The sequence below is a fragment of the Dipodomys merriami genome, unplaced genomic scaffold, assembly GCF_024711535.1.
Source record: "Dipodomys merriami isolate MVZ:Mamm:240054 unplaced genomic scaffold, mDipMer1.0.p SCAF_130, whole genome shotgun sequence".
Taxonomy (NCBI): Eukaryota; Metazoa; Chordata; class Mammalia; order Rodentia; family Heteromyidae; genus Dipodomys; species Dipodomys merriami.
Window position 1 is genome coordinate 1,098,798 of NW_027202605.1, and position 22,356 is coordinate 1,121,153.

The window sequence follows — 22,356 nt, forward strand, 5'->3', positions numbered from 1 at the left end:
CAGCATCTCTTTGGCACACATTCCCAGCCTCTAGCATGGGATCTCATCTAAAGATGAGACAGAGGGGCGCTGCTGTTGTTAGACTTGTGCAATGTGTCACCATAGCGCCACCTGCAGGGCCCTGGCAGTAATGTCCAGGTAGTGTTTTTTTTACAATGGCTTTTGGTCTGTCCAGGTAGTCCCTTGGAGACTTTGGTAGTACTGGGACCTGGCTCTCTGGGTACAGGCTCCAGCTACAGCATGGCCATGTGGCAAATAGTTCTCTATTTGTTTTTGTTGGTCAAGGTACTTGAACTCAGAGCCTAGACAGGAACTGTCCATTAACTCTTCTGCTCAAGGCTAGAGCTTTACTACTTTGAGCCACAGCTCCACTTCCAGTTTCCTGGTGATTCATGGGAGATGAGAGACTCATGGCCTTTCTTGCTAGGCTGACTTGGAACCTCAATCCCTAGATCTCAGCCTCCTAAGTAGCCAGGATTACAGGCATGAGCCACCAGCGCCCGGCTGGCTCACTCTCTATTTTTAATTTTTAATTTTTTAATATATTTTTTTGGTCCAGTCGTGGGGCCTGAACTCTGGGCCTGGGCGCTGTCCCTCAGCTCTTCAGCTCAAGGCTAGCGCTCTACCACTTGAGCCACAGCGCCACTTCTGGCTTTTTTCTTTTTGCTTATGTGGTGCTGAGGAATCAAACCCAGGGCCTCAGGCATGCAAGGCAAGCGCTCTACCACTGAGCCACCTTCCCAGCCCCTGGCTCACTCCAGACTGTGCAGGTATAGGACAGCCAGCAGCTGGGCCAGCGTAGGATCTGCTAGGATCTCTTTCTGAATGGTATCCATCCTGCCCAACTGCTGGGAACTATGTGCTATGAAGAGTTGGGCCTGAGACCAGAGCTTGTCATAATGGAAGGCGTCCACAAACTTGAGAATGGGAGTACAGTTGGTCAGATCAAGGTTAGGAAGGAAGTGCAGGCCTGCTGCTCGGTGTCACCACCCCGATGGTGGCAACCACGCCAGCAGGGCTGGGGAGTCCTGGGCCTCAGGGGTAGGCAGGGCACCAGACTCCTCCATTTATTTAACTCAGCCCAACATAGAGACATGCCTTCCTTTGTGTACAGTCCATTCAGCACCTTTTCTCTTCCCATAAGACTGTCTTTAATGTAAAATTGTGCCCAAGGTCTGGAGGCATGGTTCAGCTATACAGCACCTGCCTAGCAAGTATGAATTCCTGAATTCAAATGTCAGAACTGCTAAACCCAAGTTAAAAAACCCACCAACTGCTCCCAGGCCTGACACATCTGAACTCCTAGGGCATAGAATTTCTCCCTTTCTCACCTGTGCACCCAACAGCTTGGCTCGTGTCTGCCAGTGACAGTCAATACTGCATGTATAAAACACATGGCTAAGTAAGTCCTCACTCTAAGATCTTGAACTTTTGTGTAGCTGATTAGACCCAAGAAAAGAACTTTACATTGTCTCCTCACATATCTTTGTTCATCAAGGAAAGCCAGAAAATTTTCATGAATTTCGTTGCTTGTTCTCAATACTTTCCTGGTTCTAAGTCTCTTCCTGTCTGCAGCACAACTACTGTTTCCTCCTCCTCTTCTTCTTCATGTTGGTACTGGGGCTTGAACTCAGGATCAGTTTGCTCCAACCTTTTCACTCAATGCTGATGGTCTACCACTTGAGCCACACCTCCACTTCTGTCTTTTTTCTCTGGTTAATTGGAGACAAGTATCTCATAGCCAAGACTGGCTCTGAACTGTGATCCTCCTATCTCAGCCATGATCCTCCTATCTCAGCCTCCTGAGTAGCTAGGATTACAGGTAAAGCTTTACAAGGGAGCATCTGTTTTGACAGCTAGCCATTTCCCAGGGCATTCATCTGCCTTTTGATAAACAGGAGGTGTGGGGTGTTCTTACAGGAGGGGGTTTTTGCTCTCGAAAAGCATGCTCCAGGGTCTCTTGCTCAGAGGTCGGTGTCCCTAGACCCTCTGTAGTGGCAAGAGTTCTGTTTTGGCCTTGCAGAAAAGACTGTCTGCTGACTTACTGCTGGAGTCCTTGGGGGAGCCCAAAGGTCCCAATTCCTGCGACGGACGTCAGGATGTTGTTAGACACTTCTACCACTAGAAGGCACTGCCGGACCTCCTTTCCCTCCACGCAGGTGGCAAAGTAGCACAGCTCTGCTCCCACCATAGATGAACCTGCCCAGAGTGGGGGAATCTGCTCTCTTCCCATGACTGGCATCTAGATTGTCAGTGTGAAGAGAGGAGGAGGGGGCAGTGATCTGGGCAGAGGAAGATGAGGCCGAATGCAGCCAAAAATCGGTTCCCACCCAGCTTCCTCGGGTGGGGGGTGGGGGGTGGCGTCTGGGGTCATCACCTGAGCAAAACTGTGCATAGACTTTTTCAAGGGGCTCCAGACCTCCCCACAGCCCAGGCTGCCCTCTGGGGAGGCCCCTCCTTTGTTTTCTTTTATGGTCATCTTGATTTTCTTCCTTCCCACCGCAAAACTTACACCTTACCCTTAATACCGTCCCTCAAAAAATACAACAAAACCCCAAATTTCCCAGTGAATGGGTTTCCTTTTGTAGCCACTGGCCACAGAAAGCCTGACGTATCTTGTTGGGTGATGATAGTGGGGAATGTGGAGAAGAGAAATCTGCCATTTATTTATCAGCCTCATCATCCCCCAGGAACTTTGAATCACTTACATGATCTGTATTACCACTTAGCTTACACCTGGCTGGATCTACTCTACCTTCGGCCTATGTAAAAAAAAAATCTGTGAAATTGCAAGTTTGCTGTGATTGATAGGCAACTCCCTCCCTAAGGCTGTAGATACAATCAGTCTCCCACAGACATACACATTCATATTGAATCCAAATTAACCTAAACATATGAAAATAGGGACGGAGCTTCAGCGGGAGAACACTTGCCTAGAAAGTGTGAAGTTCTGGGTTCAATTGATTTCAGGATCAGAAAAAAAAAAAGTATTTTACCTGACCTATTTTGCGACTCTCCATGGTTGCTACCATTTTCCTGGCAGTGCTTAAGGGCTGGAGAGAATTAGCTCTCATTCAACAAAAGCTCAGAGGAGTTAAGTGAATTTTCCAATGTCACACAGCCTATAAAGTGTCCACGTGAAGGTTTATTTTAGGTAAGTTCCTTTTAAATTGGCTTTCACTACATACTGGGTCATGCCTGTAATCCTAGTTATTCAATAATCTGATATCTGAGGATCTTGGTTCAAAGACAACCAGGGGAGGCAAGTCCATAAGACCCTTATCTCCACTGAACCACCAGAAAACTGGAAGTGGTGCTGTAGGTCAAGTGGTAGAGTGTTGGCCTTGAGCCAAAGAGCTCAGGGACTGTGCCCAGGCCCGGAGTTCAAGCCCTACAACCATGAATAAATAAATAATTGGCTTTCACCTGGAGAAAGGGGCATCTCTTCATATCTAGTAACCCATACAGCCAACTGTCCCTCCCAGCCTGTCCCCAACCCCCCCTCGCCCCTCAGCCCCTCCTTACCCGGGCCAGGCTGACTCCAGCGGGGACTTTGTACGGCACATACTTCCTGTAGATATGGCCCACTCTGGAGCAGGGAATGTCCTCCATGCGTCCCCCACACATCCACACCTGCACAGTGAGAAGGGAAGAAAAAAAAAAAAGTTGCTGTGTGTGCCTCCATTTCCCCATGCAAGGGGCAGGCGATCACAGCTCAGTATTCCCCAGAGAACATCTCAGCAGGGCAGTCAGGGTCCCAGAACTAGTGGCAAGAGAAGACAGTAGTAGCTTCAGGAGAGGGAGAGAGAGGAGAGGTAGAAAGAGGTAGAGAGGGATGAGGGTGGGGGGAGAGGTATAAGGGAGAGAGGGAGGCAGAGGGAGAGAGGGAGCAGGGAAGGGGAGAGGGGGGAGAGAAGAGAGAGCGAGAGCTGAGAGTTTCCTGAAGAACAAGGCCCAGAGAAGCTCAGATACTTGTCTGAGGCCTGAGCTAGTAAGAGGGGAGCCCCAACTTTAACGTAGTTTTATTGTAGTACCCACATGGGACTTGAACTCAAGGCCTGGATGCTGCCCCTTGGTGATTTCACTCAAGGCTAGCATTCTACTATTTGAGCCACATCCATCCACTTGCAGCTTCTTGGTGGTGAATTGGAGATAAGAGTCCCACGGACTTCACTGGTTGGCTTTGAACAGAGATGCTCAGATCTCAGCCTCCTGAATAGCTAGGATTTCCAGGTGTGAGCCTAAAATGGTGCCCAGCTTGACATCTGGGAATTATTTTTTATGTGTGCCAGTCCTGGCACTTGAACTCAGGGCCTGGACACTGTCCCTGAGCTTCTTTTGCTCAAGGCTAACACGAGCCACAGCGCCATTTCCAGCTTTTACTATGTATGTGTTACTGAGGAATCAAACCCAGGACTTCCTGCATGTTAGCCACATTCCCAGTCCTGGGAATTCTTTTTAACCCTGTTTCCATAGTCTCCCTCTTATGGATGAAGGGAAGAACGTTTGTCATAAGAGACATCCAATATCCCAATTCTGTGCAAAAAGAGCCCTTGCTACCTTGAATGGCTGGATGAAGGTGAGGGGTCAGAGTTCATGATGTAATGGAGGTTCTCATAAGGTCAGTTTCTCATAAGGGCAGTTTTTGCCTTACACTGGAAGCTCTTTGGTTCAGCTGTCTTGACTGTCTAGCTTGGACGTGCTCTGTCCCGGCTTTCCCAAGAGAGACAATACATGAGGTTGCAATTAGTAAAAGTGCTGCTTGGAGAAAAGCAATTATGTTCTGATCTTGGGAGAGGAAAAAAAAAAACAACCAAAAAAACTCGAGCAAGTCAATAGAACAGAACATTGCTCTCCAGATAATGGGCTCCTGATGGTAGATTAATGTCAAGGCCAAGCCAAGAAGTTTATTTTCAAAGCAGGAGATATTGATCAGGCGCCAGCATCTCGTAACAATAATTCTTCCCTTTATATAAAGTGATGGATGTGGAATGGATGTCTCTGGTCTGCAGCTCTTTGTCCAGGTCGCACCTGGCTTGCCCTTCTTCCTTTCCAGAGGGGAGAGAAGTTCTCGGAAGATGCAGTGGGGGGTGGGGGTGGGGGAGACATTGCCTTGCTCTATTTTTTGACCGTTTTCTGGGCAGCTGACCAGGCCTGTGTCCAACTCTCAGGACTCTACATTCAACTAGGATTAATTTACAAAGCTGCATCTCCAGCTCTGACCAGCAGGGGGAGCCTTTGTGTAGGTGGAAGACCCATTTCCAGAGCTTTCTCTTTGCTGGGACCTCTTCTTCTTAGGCTATCAGCCTAAGATACCCAAGGGACCAAGGTAACCTTGACCTGCTGAGAGGTTGTCCAGAAGAATCCTGGTGTGGGATGCTAGGCTCAGCTCCATGATCCCTGTGCCTAGAACAGGATGGAGTAGACTTAGAATGTGAGCCGCTTCCAGAGATTAAACCTGAGGCTGGTTCCCAAATCCCGGGGGGACTGTCCAGCACAGGCTACCCAGAATGCATCTCACACAGGCGGCCACTACACCTCCAACTGACCCACTGAGCCACGGCTCCATTTCCAGCTTGTTTTGATGGTTGACCAGAGGCTAAGAGTCTTGCATCAGACTTTCCTGCGCAGGCTGGCTTTGAACCACGATCCTCAGATCTTAGCCTCTTGAGAAGCTAGGATTACCGATGTTGAGCCACTGGTGCCCAGTGGGAATGGATTTGGTGGTCCCCATATGCACTAGTTTGGGATGGAGGGTCAAAGGGAGACAGTACTAGTACCCTCCCTGCCCACCCTGTACTTGGCTATTACTAACTGAAGATCATTTTCTGTCGCTTTCAGTGTGAAAGAGCTTTCTAGTCCCTCCGTGTTCCCTAGATGGAGGGTCAGTGTGGGCAGGGGTCTTGGGTCACACTTGGGTCTACTGACCCCCTGTGCCTGGTGCAGTACCTGGCTTATGCCAGTCTGTCCTGTAGACTTCCAATGGGAGCAGATGGATGAAGCCTGATTCTGAGGCTTGGAGCAGGTTTCTGACTGCAGGGAAGGGTGAGTCTTGTCATCAGTTCTTTAGCCTCTGAAGGAAATGGCTCACATAACTTTTTTACCCCTTTCTGGTACTTTTAGCAAGAATGTAAGTCATGAGCTTCAGGCAGGAGGTTTTAATATTTCTTGGGCAGAAAGTTTCATTTCCATCTTTCAGGATGGATTCTGGTTGGGTTTTTTTCTTAGTTCACAAGGGGGACAGACACAGGAGGCCAGAGAATTTCTCACTATAATTGTCACCTCCATCTTGCAACACATGGCCTTCAACTGTGCTCCTGGAGACACAGGATGCCAAGACGGGGGTGGGGTGGGGGGTGAGGGGGTTGGGATGGGATGCGGGGAGTCTCTTTTTCCAGGGAGATAAAAGCTAGAGATGTAGATGGAGAGGTGTCAAGACAGGGCATGGGGTGAAGAGGGGCCAGATCTCAAACCCTGTGGCTCTTGTGTGTGTCTGTGTCTGTGTGCATACACATCGGCACTACTGGGGCTAGAACTCAGGGCCTGGACACTGTCCCTGAGCTTCTTTTGCTCAAGGCTAGCACTCTACCACTTGAGCTACATCTCCACTCCAGCTTTTTGGTGTTTTCCTGGGGATCAGTCTTACTGACTTTCTTGAACTGCGATCCTCACATCTCAGCCTCCTGGGTACTCAAGCTCAGGACCCCATTATATTTGAGATGAGAAAATACAGGTTCCATTTTTTCAGGCCCTCTCCCTGTGGCATCTAGTATCTGGTGCCAGCTTTTGCCATCATCTAGCTCTTCCCTTATGCTTCCTCGGTCCCCTTATCAGACATACAGCCTCCAGCTCTTAAACATGCCCTACCAGCTCAAATCTTGAATCTTGGTCCCCTTCTGTTCTTCTATCAAAGGACACTTCTCTCTAACAAATGCGTGCCACGAACAAGCAGAGATCGGATTGTAAAAAGCCGGTTTTCTATTCACCTTCAGTGCTGCTGTGATTCATTTTATTAGCAAACTTCTTTTGTGTGATGACAGGTTTCATTACGGTGTCTATAAAAGACAATTACTTGCTCTTATCTCTGAAACCAAGGAGGGAAGACACAGAAGTGATGTGTATCTGGAGAACACAAAAGGGGCTGAAGGGGGGAGGGGCAGACACTGACCTCCCTGCTAGGAAATGGCTGACTTGGAACTCGGCAAGGGACTCCAGTGAATTTAACCCTAATTAGCTGTGCTTGGAAAACAATGTGAATTACCAGCAGTAGCTCAGCACCCCTACTGTGCTTAGAAGTGCCAGGCTTGGTGGAGACACACAGGGTCTGTAGTGAGTACTGAGTTCTAATCTAACACTGGTGCTTAAGCAAGTGGTAGGTTTTTTTGGGGGGTAGTGGGGGTAGGGGTACCAGTCTTGCACTCTGGGGCCTGGGTGCTGTCATTGAGCTTTTTTTTTTGCTCAAGGCTGGCATTCTACCACTTGAGCCACACAGCTCCACTTCTGGCTTTTTGGAAGTTCACTGGAGATACAAATCTCATGGACTTTCCTACCTGGACTGACTTTGAACTGTGAGCCTCAGATCTCAGTCTCCTGAAAAGCTAGGATGAGCCACTGGCACCCAGCACTTAAGAAAAAAAATTTTTTTTAATCAATCTAAAAGCCCGCTTCCTCACCTGCTAAGTGGGAAAAGCGCACATGCGCACTTGCTACCTCTTTCAGATGAGGTGAGGCTGAACCAAGTTTAAGGCGAAGTGTGGGAGACACTATGGGCTAGCTACATGTAGTCACAGGGAAATGGGGCCGTGCAATAGTACCATCCAGTTCCCCTAGCAAAGAAGCTCCCGCTAGGTTCCGGTGGCTCACGCTTATAATCCTAGCTGCTCAGGAGGCTGAGATCTGAGGATCACGGTTCCAAACTAGTCTGAGCAGGCCAGTCTGTGAGACTCTTACGTGCAATTAACCAGCCAAAAGCCCAACTGGAGCTGTGGCTCAAGGGGTAGCGCGCCATTCTTGAGTGAAAAAGCTAATGGACAGTGCCCAGGTTCTGAGTTCAAGTTTCAGGACTGAGGCACATGTGCACATACACCAAAGTAGAAAATAACTCTGTGTGTGTGTGTGTGTGTGTGTGTGTGTGTGTGTGTGTGTGTGTGTGTGTGTGTGTGTGTGTGTGTGTGTGTGTGTGTGTGTGTGTGTGTGTGTGTGTGTGTGTGTGTGTGTGTGTGTGTGTGTGTGTCTCCTACCCTCTCTTACCCTCTCTGCTGCCATGATAGCACAGGAGGAGGCTGCTGAGAAGCAACTTTCTGGGGCGGGGGGGGAGGCTACAGGTGTTCTTCCCAGTAATTGAGTATAAGCCACACATGCCCTGGTCACTGGCCTTTGTTTTCAAACTTTGTCAGAAGGGATGGATCAGAAACCAGGTGCCAAAGGCAGACCCAGTGATACAGAATCAACACTGCACACCGGGACAGTGACCTCCTCTTTCTGGTGACTCCGGCTAGCATCTCACAGTCTGTCTGTTTGCTTCCAGCCCTGCCAGGCTGGGATTATTAAGTGCTCCTTTGGAGATGAGGAAATAAAAAAAAGTTCAGCAGAAAGGGCAGGTGAGCCCAAGGTCTCGCAGAGTATTTTGGATCTGGGCCCGAGGCCAAGATCTTTAACCAGTCTTGTAAGCCTCAAAGCTCTTTCCTGAGTCTGTCCTTCTGCTATTGCAATCCAGTCACAAACACTACAGTGCTATGCTCAGAGCCAACCGTTCATGGATATTTATCATCTTCCAGGCTCAGAGCTAAACTTTGGATATATTTTGGACTAATATGCATATGTGCGCGTGCGCACACACACACACACACACACACACACACACACACACACACACACACACACACACACACACACACACACACACAAATGCATTAGGAAGTAAGGATTGTTGAATTTCCACATTAGAGAAGAAGTCCAGAGAGGTAAAGCCACTTTCCTAAGGCCACATAGCAACTAGCTGATGGAGCTGCGGCTAGAACCCAGGCCCTTGTGCTTCATCTCCTGCTCTTCTACTTCTTTTCCAAACAGGAGGCTCATGGCCATGAAGGCTGCCACTCACCAGTGTCTCCTTTGTGTCTGTTTCCAGGCCCAATACCTATACTATTCCATTTCTCCCACAAGACCCCTGTGAGGAAGCTATCGTAAGAACCACCTCAGGCAACAGTAGTCATAAATGAAGGGGAAGGGAGCCTCATCTCAAGGGAGCAGGGGAAGGAGGCTGTGTGCCAGGCACACTGCAGCTGGACTGGGGAAGGACACGCAGGCGCTATAGGCTGGTGGCTCCAGGCTGTCCCTTGCTATTTGAGATGGTCTTTCTCCCTCTTGTATGGCTACTTCAGGGCTGATCTAGCGCCAGGGCAGACCCCCTTCAATACCAGTGGCCTGTCTCTAGACCGGACACAGCTTTTCTCTGCCCTTCCAGCAAACAGCCTGCACCCCTGGATGTTCAAACTGGCACCCCACTTTCTTCTGAGGTGGCTTGTCGCTGAGATGTTCTGGGCATTGGGTAGCAGCATGTCTCTATGTATAGTTTCTGTGGCATGTCTGCCTTTTCCCCCCCAACACACACACATTTTCTCCCTCTCCCTCTTCCTCTCCCTCTTTCTCTCTCTCTCTCTCTCTCTCTCATACATATATATGTATGTTACAACTTTTAGATAGTTTGTTTTTGTGTGTGTGTTTTTTGGTGCTAGTACTGGAGCTTGAACTTAGGTTTTTATGAGTCCTTTGGCTTTTTCTTTCAAGATTGATGCTCTACCACTTGAGCCACATCTCCACTTGTGGGTTTAATTTACTGGTTAGTTGGAGATACGATTCTCACAGTTTTCAGCCTGGGCTTAGCTTTGAACCTTGAGTCTCAGATCTCGGCTAGAATTATAGGTGTGAGCTACTAGTGCCCGGCTTCATATCTCATAGAGTTTTGTATTTTGATTTTTGTCTAATAAATCATGAATATTTTTCATAATATTTTATTTTATTTATTTATTTTTGGGTCCGGTCGTGGGGCGTGAACTCTGGGCCTGGGCGCTGTCCCTCAGCTCTTCAGCTCAAGGCTAGCGCTCTACCACTTGAGCCACAGCGCCACTTCCGGCTTTTTTCTGTTTGCTTATGTGGTGCTGAGGAATCGAACCCAGGGCCTCATGCATGCAAGGCAAGCGCTCTACCACTGAGCCACCTTCCCAGCCCCTTTTCATAATATTTTTTAAAAATGTGGTGAATCAATTCAGTTATTTTCCTATGGGACATTTAGGTTATTTCTATTTTTGGTTCAGAAATAATATTGTGGTGAACATTTCTGTGCTGGTGTTTGTTTGTTTGGTTACAAGAAGCAAAGGAGGCATAGATGGATGGTTCATTTAACATGAGGGTACAACTCATCAACACAGTCCCAGAGTTGAGCAGCTGAAGATTTCAAAAGTCTTAATGGGGAATGAAGCATACATTTTCTTTTTAATACTTAGTGCTTAGGAAATCTTAGTTCTTGACTTGTAGCTTGCTTTGTGATTTCTGTTTTTTTTTTTTTGTTGTTGTTGATTGTGGAGCTTGAACTCTGGTCATGGGCACTGTCCCTGTGCTCTTCAGCTCAAGGCCACAGCTCTCCCACTTGAGCCACATAGCCACTTCAGGTGGTTAACTGGAGATAAGAGTCTCCCAGACTTTCTTGCCCGGGCTGGCCTTGAACTTCGATCCTCTGATCTCAGCCTCCTGAGAGGTTAGGATTACAGGCATGAGCCACCAGCGCCCAGTGTAATTTTTCTCTCTCTCTCTCTCTCTCTGCACCCCCCTTCCTCTCTCTCTCTCTGTCTCTCTTTCTTTGGCTGCCAGCTTGAATTAGGGCCTGGCCCTTAGCTATTTCACTCAAGGCTGGTGCTCTACCACTTGAGCCACAGCTCCACTTCCAGCTTTCTGGAAGTTTATTGGAGATAAGCATTTCATAGGTTTTTCTTTCCCCCAGCTGGCTTTGAACTATAATCCTCCAGATCTCAGCCTCCTGAGTAGCCAGGATTACAGGCATGACCCACTAGAACTCCACTTGCCTTATTTTATTTTGAAAGTCTTGGGGCTTGAACTCAGGGCCAGGGTGCTGTCCCTGTGCCTCTCTGTGCTCAAGACTAGTGCTCTACCACTTGAGCCACAGCATTCTACCACAAAGCCACATTCCCAGCCCATCTTATTTTTATATATCCTATTTCACTCAATCTCTGGACAGAACTGTGACTTTTATATAAGGAAAACCAAACATTTTAGTGATCATATTCATGTTTATTTGCATCAGACTGTTCAGTCCTGGACTGGCCTTTTCCCATGCAGCCCTAAGGGTTCCTGTATCTTTTCAGATCCCACGAGTTCCCTCTGGGAAACCAGGCCCAAGGGCCATCTCCTCTTGAACCCTCCTACAGATTCCCATCTCTCTCTTGCCCCTGCAGGCTGGCCCCATGGGTTCCTGCACCTGTTCTGGCCACTTAAGACAATGGCTGTGCCCTGTAACTCTAGAATAGACCCAGGAGGTACCACTGGGCCAGGCCTTCCCCTGGGAGATTCTTCACTGGCATTCTGGCAGTGAAAGAGCTCATCATAGAATTGGGCAAATGGTTCAAACAATTGTTAGAATGTATGTGAGAGGCGGGTGCTGGTGATTCATGCCTATCATCCTAGCTACTGAGGAGCCTGAGATCTGAGGATCATAGTTTAAAGCCAGACCAGGCAGGAAAGTCTGTGAGACTCTCATCTCCAATGAATCATCAGCAAAAAAGCCCAAAGTAAAGCTTTGGCTCAAGCGGTAGAACAGTAACCCGGAGAAAAAAAGCTCCGAGGATAGTGCCCAGGCTCTGAGTTCAAGATTTAGGACCAGCAAAAAAAAAACAAAAATAAAAACAACCTTGAACAGAAGATCACATTATATGTATGCACATCTATGCACACATATTTTTATTAATATCTTTTGTTTTTTAAATGTTTTTACTGTAAAAATACTATACAAAGGGGTTACAGTTAGATGAGTAAGGTAATGAGTATACTAATATCTTAAAACTTGGAGGTATCTAACTTCTATGTGTGTGCGTGCTCATCAGTACTGGAGCTTGAATTTAGCCCTTTCAATCAACACTGGTACTCTACCACTTGAGCCACAGTTCTATTTCCAGCTTTTTGGTTGTTCACTGGAGATAAGAGTCTCACAGACTTTAACTACCTGGGGTGGCTTTAAATCATAATCCTCAGATGTCAGCCCCCTGAATAGCTAGGCTGAAAGGCGTAAGTTACCAGTGCCTGGCTCATATAACTTCTTTTATGTAGTATTCCATCATTTAAGTATTCTCTAATGTGTTTTATCCCCTAAGGAAATGCATTTGGGTCACAGACCATCTTACCTAACTGACAGTAATACTCCAACTAACAGCTTCTTCCTAGATCATTGCTCGTCTATGCACTGTGTCTCTGGGGTAAACTCGTGGGAATGAGATTTCAGGGCAAAGGATGTGTGCGCTCTGAAATGTAACCGATTTTGCAAGATTGCTCTTCACAAATGATCTATCCACTTACATTGCCCCAGAGCGTCATCTTTCTCAATCTCATTAAGCCACGTGGCTCTGCTTGGATGCTTTCTCTCTCTTACAGATCACAGTCGAAGATATTTGAACCCTCTGGATGCAGTGCAGTTCCCTTCTTGCTTACCCTTACACTGCCACCTTTAATGTATACCATCTCCATCTATGTAAGACAAAGGCCCCGTCTCACGGAGAAGGAAGAAAACCAGGACAGCAGTATCTGGGTATTAGGGCCGGGGAGGCAGAGTGATGGGATCAGGCTGGGGTCCCACATGGGTGGAGAACAGACCCCATGCAGAAATTGGGATCCTGCCTTCCCACTGAGCTCTTTGTGCTCTATATAGTTTTTTTTTTTTTTGTCGGTCGTGGGGCTTGAACTCTGGGCCTGGGCGTTGTCCCTCAGCTCTCCAACTCAAGGCGAGCGCTCTACCACTTGAGCTACAGCGCCACTTCCGACCTGAGCGTTTTGTCCACCACACAACATTACCCAAAGATGGGGCCACAGGGCTGGGGGGGGAAATGGAAAGTTTTTTCACACCAAGTGACAGACAAGCTTCCAACTTCCAGTAGTGTGACTTAGGAGTTCTCAATGTTACAATGGCACAAAAGCAATAGACATTCAGGTGCTGGTGGCTCAGGCCTATAAAGATCCTATTTAATCAGAAGGCTGAGATCTGAGGACCCTAATTCAAAGCTATCTCAGTTTGGAAAGCTGCCAGACTCCTACCTCCAAAATGAACCAGCAAAAGCTGGAAATAGAGATGTGGCTCAAGTGGTAGATTGTTAGCTTAGCACGAAAAAGCCCTGGATTCGATTCCTAAGTACCACATAAACAGAAAAAGCTGGAAGTGGCGCTGTGGCTCAAGTGGTAGAGTGTGAGCCTTGAGCAAAAGAGGCTCAGGGACAGTGCCCAGACTCTAAGTTCAAGCCCCACAAACAACAACAACAACAAAAACCAACCAACCAAACCATAAAGAAAAGAAAAAAAAAGGTGCTTCAGAGACAGTGAACCATGTGGGCTTCTAAAGATTGTATGGCACCTGCACCTGCTACTAGCCACAGACCTGAGGTGCTGAATGAGGTGTGTGTCTATGGCTTGTCCTCTCCCACATCCACGGCCTGGTTAGGATGTTGCTTAGTGATAGACAAGACATTTGGCAGGCCAAGAAGACTCAATCTGGAGTCTTCTGCGGAGTGATGGGAAATACAGACCCTTTCCAGGGAGGGTCTATAGGTCACAAAGCCAGGTAAAGTCCTCAGAGAGTGACAGCAGAGGAGAAGGGCTAGTCCTTGGATCCTGCCTGTAGTAGTTTACCGTGGAAGCTGGGTAGACCCATTAGCTCTAGCTTTTTGCATCAATCAGACCGATTGACTTGGTTTGGGTCATCTGTGGCAGAGAGTTCAGAGTAGTACAATGGAGTGCAAGAAAAAATGGGGAGAGGGAGAGAGAGAAGCAGGGACAGCTCATGAAGGGACTGGATGCTTGGCTTTGAAATCCAAGACTTATTTAACCACTGAGAGTTGAAAGGATTGTAACTTCCAGGCAGAACAAAAGCTGTGCTAGGGGGTGAGAGGGGTGTGTGTGTGGGAGAGCCATTACCTCTTCTACAGATTTTTCAAACGTCTTTTCTGAGGATTTCCCATCAGGTTAAACACATGATCAGAAACCAGAGCCGAAGTATTCATCCCTGAGTCCTGATGACACGTATCAATTTCTCTTCATTTTGGAGCAGACACTTGTGCCTTTCAGACTAGTGTCACTGTGTCACTAAGAAAAATGGAGTTGTTGGGAGCTAGTGGTTCATGCCTATAATCTTAGCTACTCAGGAGGCTGAGATCTGAGGATTGCAGTTCAAAGCCAGGCAGGCAGGAAAAGTCTTTAGAGCTATGGGCCAAGTGTCAGAGTGCTAGCTTTGAGCAAAAAAGCTCAGGGATAGCACCAGGCCCTGAGTTTAAGTCCTAGTACTGAGGAGGAAGGGAGGGAAAGAGAAAAGGAGGGAAAGAAGAGAGGAGAGGAGAGGAAGGAAGGAAGGAAGGAAGGAAGGAAGGAAGGAAGGAAGGAAGGAAGGAAGGAAGGAAGGAAGGAAAGGAGGGAGGGAGGAAAGAAATCTAGCAGAAATTAATCAGAGAAAAATGAGCCCTTGGGAGATATTTGGCTGTGGCAGACACTCCATGTGAGCAAGGAGCTGTGGGCAGATGACTGGGCCCACTAGAGCCCGTTGTCGGTGGACAGACTTTCCCTGGGGTGGGATACAAGTGGGCTGGCAGATGGGCTGTCGCTGGCTCCAGAACTTGGGTTCTCTAAGCCAGGAGAGAGGGAGCCAAGGGATAAAATTCTGCCTTCCAGAGCTCAGAGCCGGCTCATTACATCGCCTTGTTTCCCCTGGAGAGTGACAGATATAATTGGATCAAAATGGAAACATGAGCCAGACGCCTTCTCTCTCCTGGATGAGAGACTTCCAGTACAGCTTCATTACCAAGTCTTTTGTAAATAAACTGTGTGGAGGGGGAAAAAAATGCCATTTGTTCTGCTATAATTGCCTGATGAGCGACATTAGATGGGCCTTTGAAACCCACAGAATGGAATTGCTTTGGGTTTAAGACATTCCTTTGTGACTGGGCACCAGTGGCTTGCACCTGTAATCCTAGCTATTCAGGAGGCTGAGATCTAAGGATCATGGTTTGAAGCCAATCTGGGCAGAAAAGTCTATGAGAGACTTATCTCCAAGTAACTATTAAAAAAAAAAAAAGAGAGAGAGACAGAAATAGACCTATGGTTCAAGTGGTAGAGTGCTAGCCTTGAGCAAAAAAAGCTCAGAAACAGTGCCTAGGCCCTGAGTTCAAAGCCCCAGGGCTGGCACACACACTCACAAAATCTCTCTCTCTCTTTTGTCAGTCGTGGGGCTTGAACTCTGGGCCTGGACACGGTCCCTCAGCTCTCCAGCTCAAGGCTAGCGCTCTACCACTTGAGCCACAGCGTCACTTCCGGCTTTTTTTCTTTTTGCTTATGTGGTGCTGAGGAATCGAACCCAGGGCCTCATGCATGCAAGGCAAGCGCTCTACCACTGAGCTACCTTCCCAGCCTCTCGGAGTGGTTTTTTAGAGATAAGACTCTCACGGCCTTTCCTGCCTAGGCTGGCTTTGAACTGCGATCCTCACATCTCAGCCTCCTGAGTAGCTAGGATTGCAGGCGTGAGCTACCATACCTGGCACAAAAGCTCTTTGTGCATATTTTTCTCTAGTCACTGTTCTGCAGGAGGAGCTTCTGACTTGTTGACTAAGGAGCTACAGAAGCTTGGGAGCTAGTTCTGGCCAGTGACACAGCTGCTCCAAGCATTCAGCCAACAGAGACTGATGAAGTGACTTTCCATGTGAAGGCAATCCTTTAGGTACTAGGGAGATAGCACTGACTGGAATAGAATGTGATCCCTACCTCACTGAAATTTATGGTTAAGAATTCATGATTCAAAGGGTTCATTTCTGGGAACCAATCTGGAAGAGTATTTCATACATAGAGGTCCAGAAGACAAATTTGGGAGGACTGACTGCAAAGTTAAAACTCTGCTGATTTCACTGGTACTCATGGAATGTATGTACTATTTGGAAAATGAGATTTCATGAGCTAGGGCTACTAATAAATGACCTATGTACCATTAAGCACCAAACCTGCACCCAAGCAGACATGATTAATCAAATATTACACTTTTCTGGATAAACTTGGCTTTAGCTTCAGAATATATAACACAGAAAGAGAAGAGGGCAGCCCCAACCAATGGACCAAAAGTGGCTAATTCAAGTCAGATTATTGTGTGTCAGCTTGGGCAAGCTCCTCCCTGGCTGGAGTTCAGCTATCACACGCACTGTTTGTAACGACATCTGTTCCAATTGCTTATTGCTTATTTCATTGCAGTTGTTAAATATTTTGAATATTACTTCTGGATATTAATATTAGTTTCCTTCGGGGGACTGGCTCCCTCAGGGCAGACAACTTTCAAGATCATGAAAACAGACACAGACTGCTTTTCAAACCTGAACAGTATTTTCAACAGGCAAGGTTAGTACATCTTATAATCCCAGCATTTGAGAGGCTGAGGCGGGAGGAACGAGAGTTTGAGGCCAACCTGCACTGCAGGGTGAGGACCCCCCCCCATCTCCAAACAACAAACAAAAGCCTCAAACAAGATTATATATCAGCATAATTCTAGTAATTTTTTTGATTTGCTAATCAAGAATTTGTGTTCTTCACTTCTGTACTATTCAACCAGTGTTACAGAGCACAATAATATGTTGAGTTATGATCATAATCTTTAGGATATTTATTAAAATGTACCTAAGGAGCAGGGTCTCATTTAATCTTTTCAACCACCTTGAAGATGAAAGTATCACTAAACCCTTTTTTGTGTGAGTACTGGTATTAAAGCTTGAGCTCAAGGTCTGGGCACTGTTCCCTTAGCTTTTTTGCTCAAGGCCAATGGTCTATTTGAGTCACAACTCTACTCTGTTTTGTTTTGTTTTTTAATTTTAAAATTAATTGGAGATAAGAATCACTCACATGGATTTTCCTGCCCAAGTTGGCTTTGAGCTGTGATTCTCATATCCCAGTCTCCTGAGTTGCCAGGATTACAGGCGTAAGCTACCAGCACCCACTAAATCCATGTTATAGAAGCAAGGCTTAGGGAAGTAAGAAGTCCTGGCCCATGATCACACAGCTGGTAGGTAGACGCAGAACTAGAATCTGATCTTGGCTATCAGGTTAGCCCCAAAGTCATGGCTCAAGAGGGGAACACTGCTCATGGGCTGGTATCTGCCTTAGCCAAGTCCTCAACCATACAAGCACAGGGCAAACCAATTTTCTCCTCATTAGGCCTAGCTTTCTTCATCTTAGAGCAAGGCAGAGTCCCACAAATAAAGAAGAGAATGTGGACTCAAGTTCCTAACTGATAATTAATTAACTAGTAACTTCTTTACAATTACTGTCAGACAGCTTCTATGGCCTAACAGGCTAATTAAGGCAGCTTACAGTAAACATCTATTCATTACATCTTTAATAACACCTGCCAATTATTAATTGCTGGCTGTGTTCCTGGCTGCATGCTAAACACTTTCTCCATATTATCTCACTTAGTTTTCACAGGACTTCTGTAAGAGAAGTATTATAAACATTATTAGTGCTGACCCTAAACCTTGAACTCAGGGCCTCCTGGGCAATGTCCTTGAGCATTTGTGCTCAAGGCTGGTGCTCTACCACTAGAGCCATAGCTCCTCTTCTGGCATTTTTGGTGGTTCATTCGTGATAAGAGTCTTATAGACTTTCCTATCCCAGCTGGCTTTGAACTGCAATCCTCATATCTCAGCCTCCTGAGTAGCTAGGATTACAGGCCTAAGCCACTGGCACCAGACTATCATCGTCATCATCATCATCAGCATCATTACCATATTTCAGATGAGGAAAAAAAGAAGGCTTGGAGAAATAATCTAACTTGCCCAAAGTCACACAGCTATTGAGTGATGGATTTAGACCTTTAATCTAGGCTTCTTGTATTCTATGACTAGAGATTTTCTCCACTAGTCCTTGTGTCAAACGCCTGCAGTAACAGACACAAAACAATTTGAGAGGTGGCCAGGAATCACTGAGGCCAATCTGGAAGCTATGGGACCATTCTCAGAGCAGAGTATTGCTCAAGGCCTGTATGGTACGATGTCTGCCTTTCGCATCTTACGAAGATATGCAAAACAAAGGCCAGTCAGAGCAGTGCTGGAGATCAGCCTTCGGCAGCCCAAGGGTACCCCACAAGCAGCTTTTGCCCCCGATGTACCCCCACTCAAAGAAGTACCCTAAATTTATCTGAGAAGCAGAATAGGCTACAGAACCCTTCAGGCCTCAAATGCTCAACAGGCAGCCCACCAGGATTGGGGCTAAGAAGGCTGCCCAGGAGAAGGGGGCTTCCAGAGTGTGGACTCACCTTGAAGGAGATTTCATACTGCTCTCCTCCCCAGATCTCCAGGCCTGGATCGTACCCACCCAGCTCCCAGAACCACTTCCGATCCACGGCGAAGAGGCCGCCGGCCATCACAGGAGACCTGTCAAGGAAGAAGAACATGACATGAGGACACACGTGTCCTGCAGCCTGATGACGCGACTCTCCTGGTGGTTAGTGGTGTCCCACATGGCTGCTTCTTAAATACAGGTCTATCTGGGACAGGAAGGCCCTTCCTCTTTCTGACCTACAACTTCTCTTCCTAAAGGCTGTGTGTGTGTGTGTGTGTGTGTGTGTGTGTGTGTGTGTGTGTGTGTGTGTGTGTGTGTGTGTGTGTGTGTGTGTGTGTGTGTGTGTGTGCGTGTGCGTGTGCGTGTGCGCACACACGAGCCAGTCCTAGGGCTTGAGTGCTGTTCCTCAGCTTTTTGGCTCAAGGCTAGCACTCTACCACTTGGGCCACAGCTCCACTGTGCTGGTTAGTTGGAGATAAGATCTTCATGGGTTTTCTTCTCAGGCTGGCTTCAAACCACAATCCTCATAACTAGGATTTACAAGTATGAGGCCATGGTGCCCAGCATAAAGGCTGATTTTTAACCAACCAGGTATTACACTTTGCTTGGTTGTCTTGCTCATGGCTCTATCATTTGAACCATATTTCCAGTCTAGTATTTTGCTGGTTAATGGGAGATGGAAGTCTCTGGATTTGTCTCCTGAGTAGCTAGGATTCCAAGAATAAGCCATGGGCATCTGGCTTACTATTAGTCTTATTCTTCAAGAATTTAAGTGAACTGAGGATCAGGCTTGGAGGCTGGCGCTGGTTTTGCATGGCATAATTTTGGCTAAATCATAGCTCTGGACCAAGAGGAGCTCTAATAGCAGTGAGTAAATACAATGAAGATGGTCAAAAGACAGCCAATGTCTGAACCACTGAAGTCGTGCCTGGACTCTGTTCCTACCCCCACTGCCCATTACCCAGTCCCTCAGCTCTTCTTGAGCCTTCCTTGACAACATCAGAGATTGCCATCAGGAGCACAGCAGGAACTCTATCCACTCCTCACCTCCTTTCTTAGATGAAGAGGGTAAAGGCACAGAGAACTTGGGATTTATTTAGGGTCCCAACAGTGAGGAGGCAGCCATACCCCCATCCTCCTCCCCCAAATGCCCACGTGCTAATCACTGGAAACCATGAATATGTAACCTTACAAAGCAACAGGGACTCTGCAGAGGTGATCAAGTTTAATGACATTGAAATGGGGAAATCAGCTAGGCCCTAGTGGCTCATTCCTATAGCAGCTCAGGAGGCTGAGAGCTGAGGATCATCGTTTGAGGCCACTTGGGAAAGTCTGTGAGACACTCATCTCCAACTAAGTAGCAAAAATGCCAAAAGCAGAGCTGTGGCCCACTTTAATCTTTAAAAAAAAATTTATTTATTTATTTATAAAGTCAGAAGTAGAGCTATGGCCCAAATAGTAGAGTGCTAGCTTTCAGCTCAGGGACAATATCCAGGCCCTGAGTTCAAGTCCCAGGACTAGCGTGCATGCGTGCACACCCCCCCCCACCCCCACCACAGGAAATGGGGAAATTATTCTGGTAAGTTCAATGTAATCACATGTGCTCAACATGACCACAGAGCTTAGAGATGAAGAAAGGAGGTGGGAGAAGAAGAGGCAGAAAAGGAGATGCTATAATGAAGGAGGTAGCAAGGGAGAGGATGGCAACAGAAAACAATTGGATTTAGGATGGTATGCCTCTAACTTGCATTATGGAGGACGGGGTGTGAGCCAAGGAACATGGGCATCCTGCAGAAATTGGGAAAGTCAAGAATGTGGGTTATCCCAACGCCTATTTTAGCTGGTAAGATTCATGTTAGACTCTCGGCCATTGGAACTTCAGCGTTGTGTGAAAGCCACTAAATTTCAGCCCATTTATCACAGTAACAACAAGGAATAAGTTCGGCCAAAAAGGCCTTAGATCAAAGGTCTCCTTGATTCCCTCTAACATGGGAGCTCAGAGGGCAGCTTGAAGGGACGGTGAACCCCCTGCTGATAAGAAGAGCAGGAAGTGCAGAAAAGGTGGCTCTGTTATTGGCTCAGCTCCACGCTATCATTAACGCAGGTAAGCCCATCCTCTCCTAGGCCCCTGTGATTCTCCTCCTCTTCTCCTCCCCACAGCCACTGGGCTTCTCAAACACTTCCAATAGGACAGAAGAGGATGATGGGAAGCTCAAGGCAGACAGATGCTTCTGTGACCTGAGACCTCATGGAGCCCATTTGGAAAGCAGGAATAATTGCATTCCCTGCCTGTGGTTGCTGGGGGGAGGTAGAGTTGGGTCAGGTGCAGAGCTCAGCACTGTGCCTGGCACATGATGATTTTATCTGGGCACCAGGCCTGAGAGACAGACAGCATGAGGGACTCTATTCACCTCTGCTTCGAACCATGATCCTCACATCTCAGCCTCCTGAGTAGCTAGGATTACAGGTATGAGCCACCAGCAAGAGTAGTTTTGATGATGGGGCTGCTCCAAACCCAGAACTCTTGCAACTTCCTTCCTAACACCCCAAATGCTGCTTGGACAACTCTGATATTGACTCCAAAGAGCAATTTGGGTGTCCAGGAGCTTGAGAGTATGTCACAAGCTATACTGACTAGGGCCCAGAAGCTGTGCTTTTGGGAGGGAGGTGTAATGATGTTGAGTTGTATGTTGGGAGGGGCCTGGATCACTCATACTTACTCAAAGGGGTCACTGGGGTCATCTTTCTGCAGTTCTGGAGGGATCGGGATCCGCTTGTAATACAGCTCCCAGTCAAAGGCTCCCCGCATGGCGTCCCCTGCCTGGGTCTCATACCGAAAATCATCGTGATCAATCACATCGATCATCGGGCAAACAATAGTCTTGCGGTTCCGAGCGATGCGGTCTGAAGTAGCCAAGAGATGCCTGTTAGATGAGGTAGGAGCTAAAGGCTCACTCTATTCTGTAGCTTTCTTTCTCTCTCTCTCTGGTGCCAGTACTGGAGCTTGAACTTAGGACCTGGGTACTGTTCCTGAACTTTTTCATTCAAGGCTGGCTCTTACTTGAGCCACAGCTCCACTTTCAGCTTTTTGGTGGTTAACAGGGGACAAAAGTCTCATGGACTTTTTCCTGCCCAGCTGGCTTTGAACCCAATTCTCAGATCCTCTTGAGCAGCTAGGATGTGAACCACCAACACCTGTCTAGTCATTTTTAACATTTCTTGGACAATGTCTCTGAACTCTGGGTTTGGGAATCTACAGGGATAAAGGGTGGATCCTTGCAGGCTTGAAACAGGGATGTGGTGGGGAGGAAGGGGGGGCGGGGAGGGTGTTCCATTCCAGACCTGAGGCGGACCCACAAATAACATCTTCAACTCACAGCATTCTCTATGAAATGGGCTACAAGGCCCTGCCTTCCAGGATGTTCTGAACGATATAACCATGTGTGATGGTACTGTGTACAGAGGCCTGAGGATGAACAGTACACTATAGGAAGACATTGATTTCCTTCTGGGAGAATCTCCAGTCTGCCCCTGTCAGGTTTCTCATTCCAAGTCCCAATCTTGACTCATGGCTGTAAGCAGCCTGGCATGCCAACACTTGCGCCTCATGGCAGACCATATGTCTTGACAGCTCCTTGGGCTGTAAACAGCAAGCAGATGGCTCTCCTTAAGCTCAGTTTAATTTCAGGCTTGAACTCTTGCTCAGCTACCCTTGCTCACCTACGTGGTACAGCTGAGGCCCTAGCACTCAAGCCACGCCTCCAGCCTGGTTTTTTGCTG

At 47.4% G+C, this 22,356-nt stretch overlaps 1 protein-coding gene across 1 annotated transcript in view; it reads right to left on the reverse strand.

The window, feature by feature from the left end:
• Positions 1–22,356, reverse strand: part of LOC138824966 (polypeptide N-acetylgalactosaminyltransferase 10) — a 251,441-nt gene that overhangs the window by 14,522 nt on the left and 214,563 nt on the right. The window contains exons 6-8 of the mRNA XM_070019359.1: positions 21,297–21,480; positions 18,551–18,668; positions 3,526–3,633 (exon numbers count right to left, since the gene is read on the reverse strand). Of these exons, the coding sequence (XP_069875460.1) occupies positions 3,526–3,633; positions 18,551–18,668; positions 21,297–21,480 (410 nt within the window). The remainder of the gene's footprint in view (positions 1–3,525; positions 3,634–18,550; positions 18,669–21,296; positions 21,481–22,356) is intronic.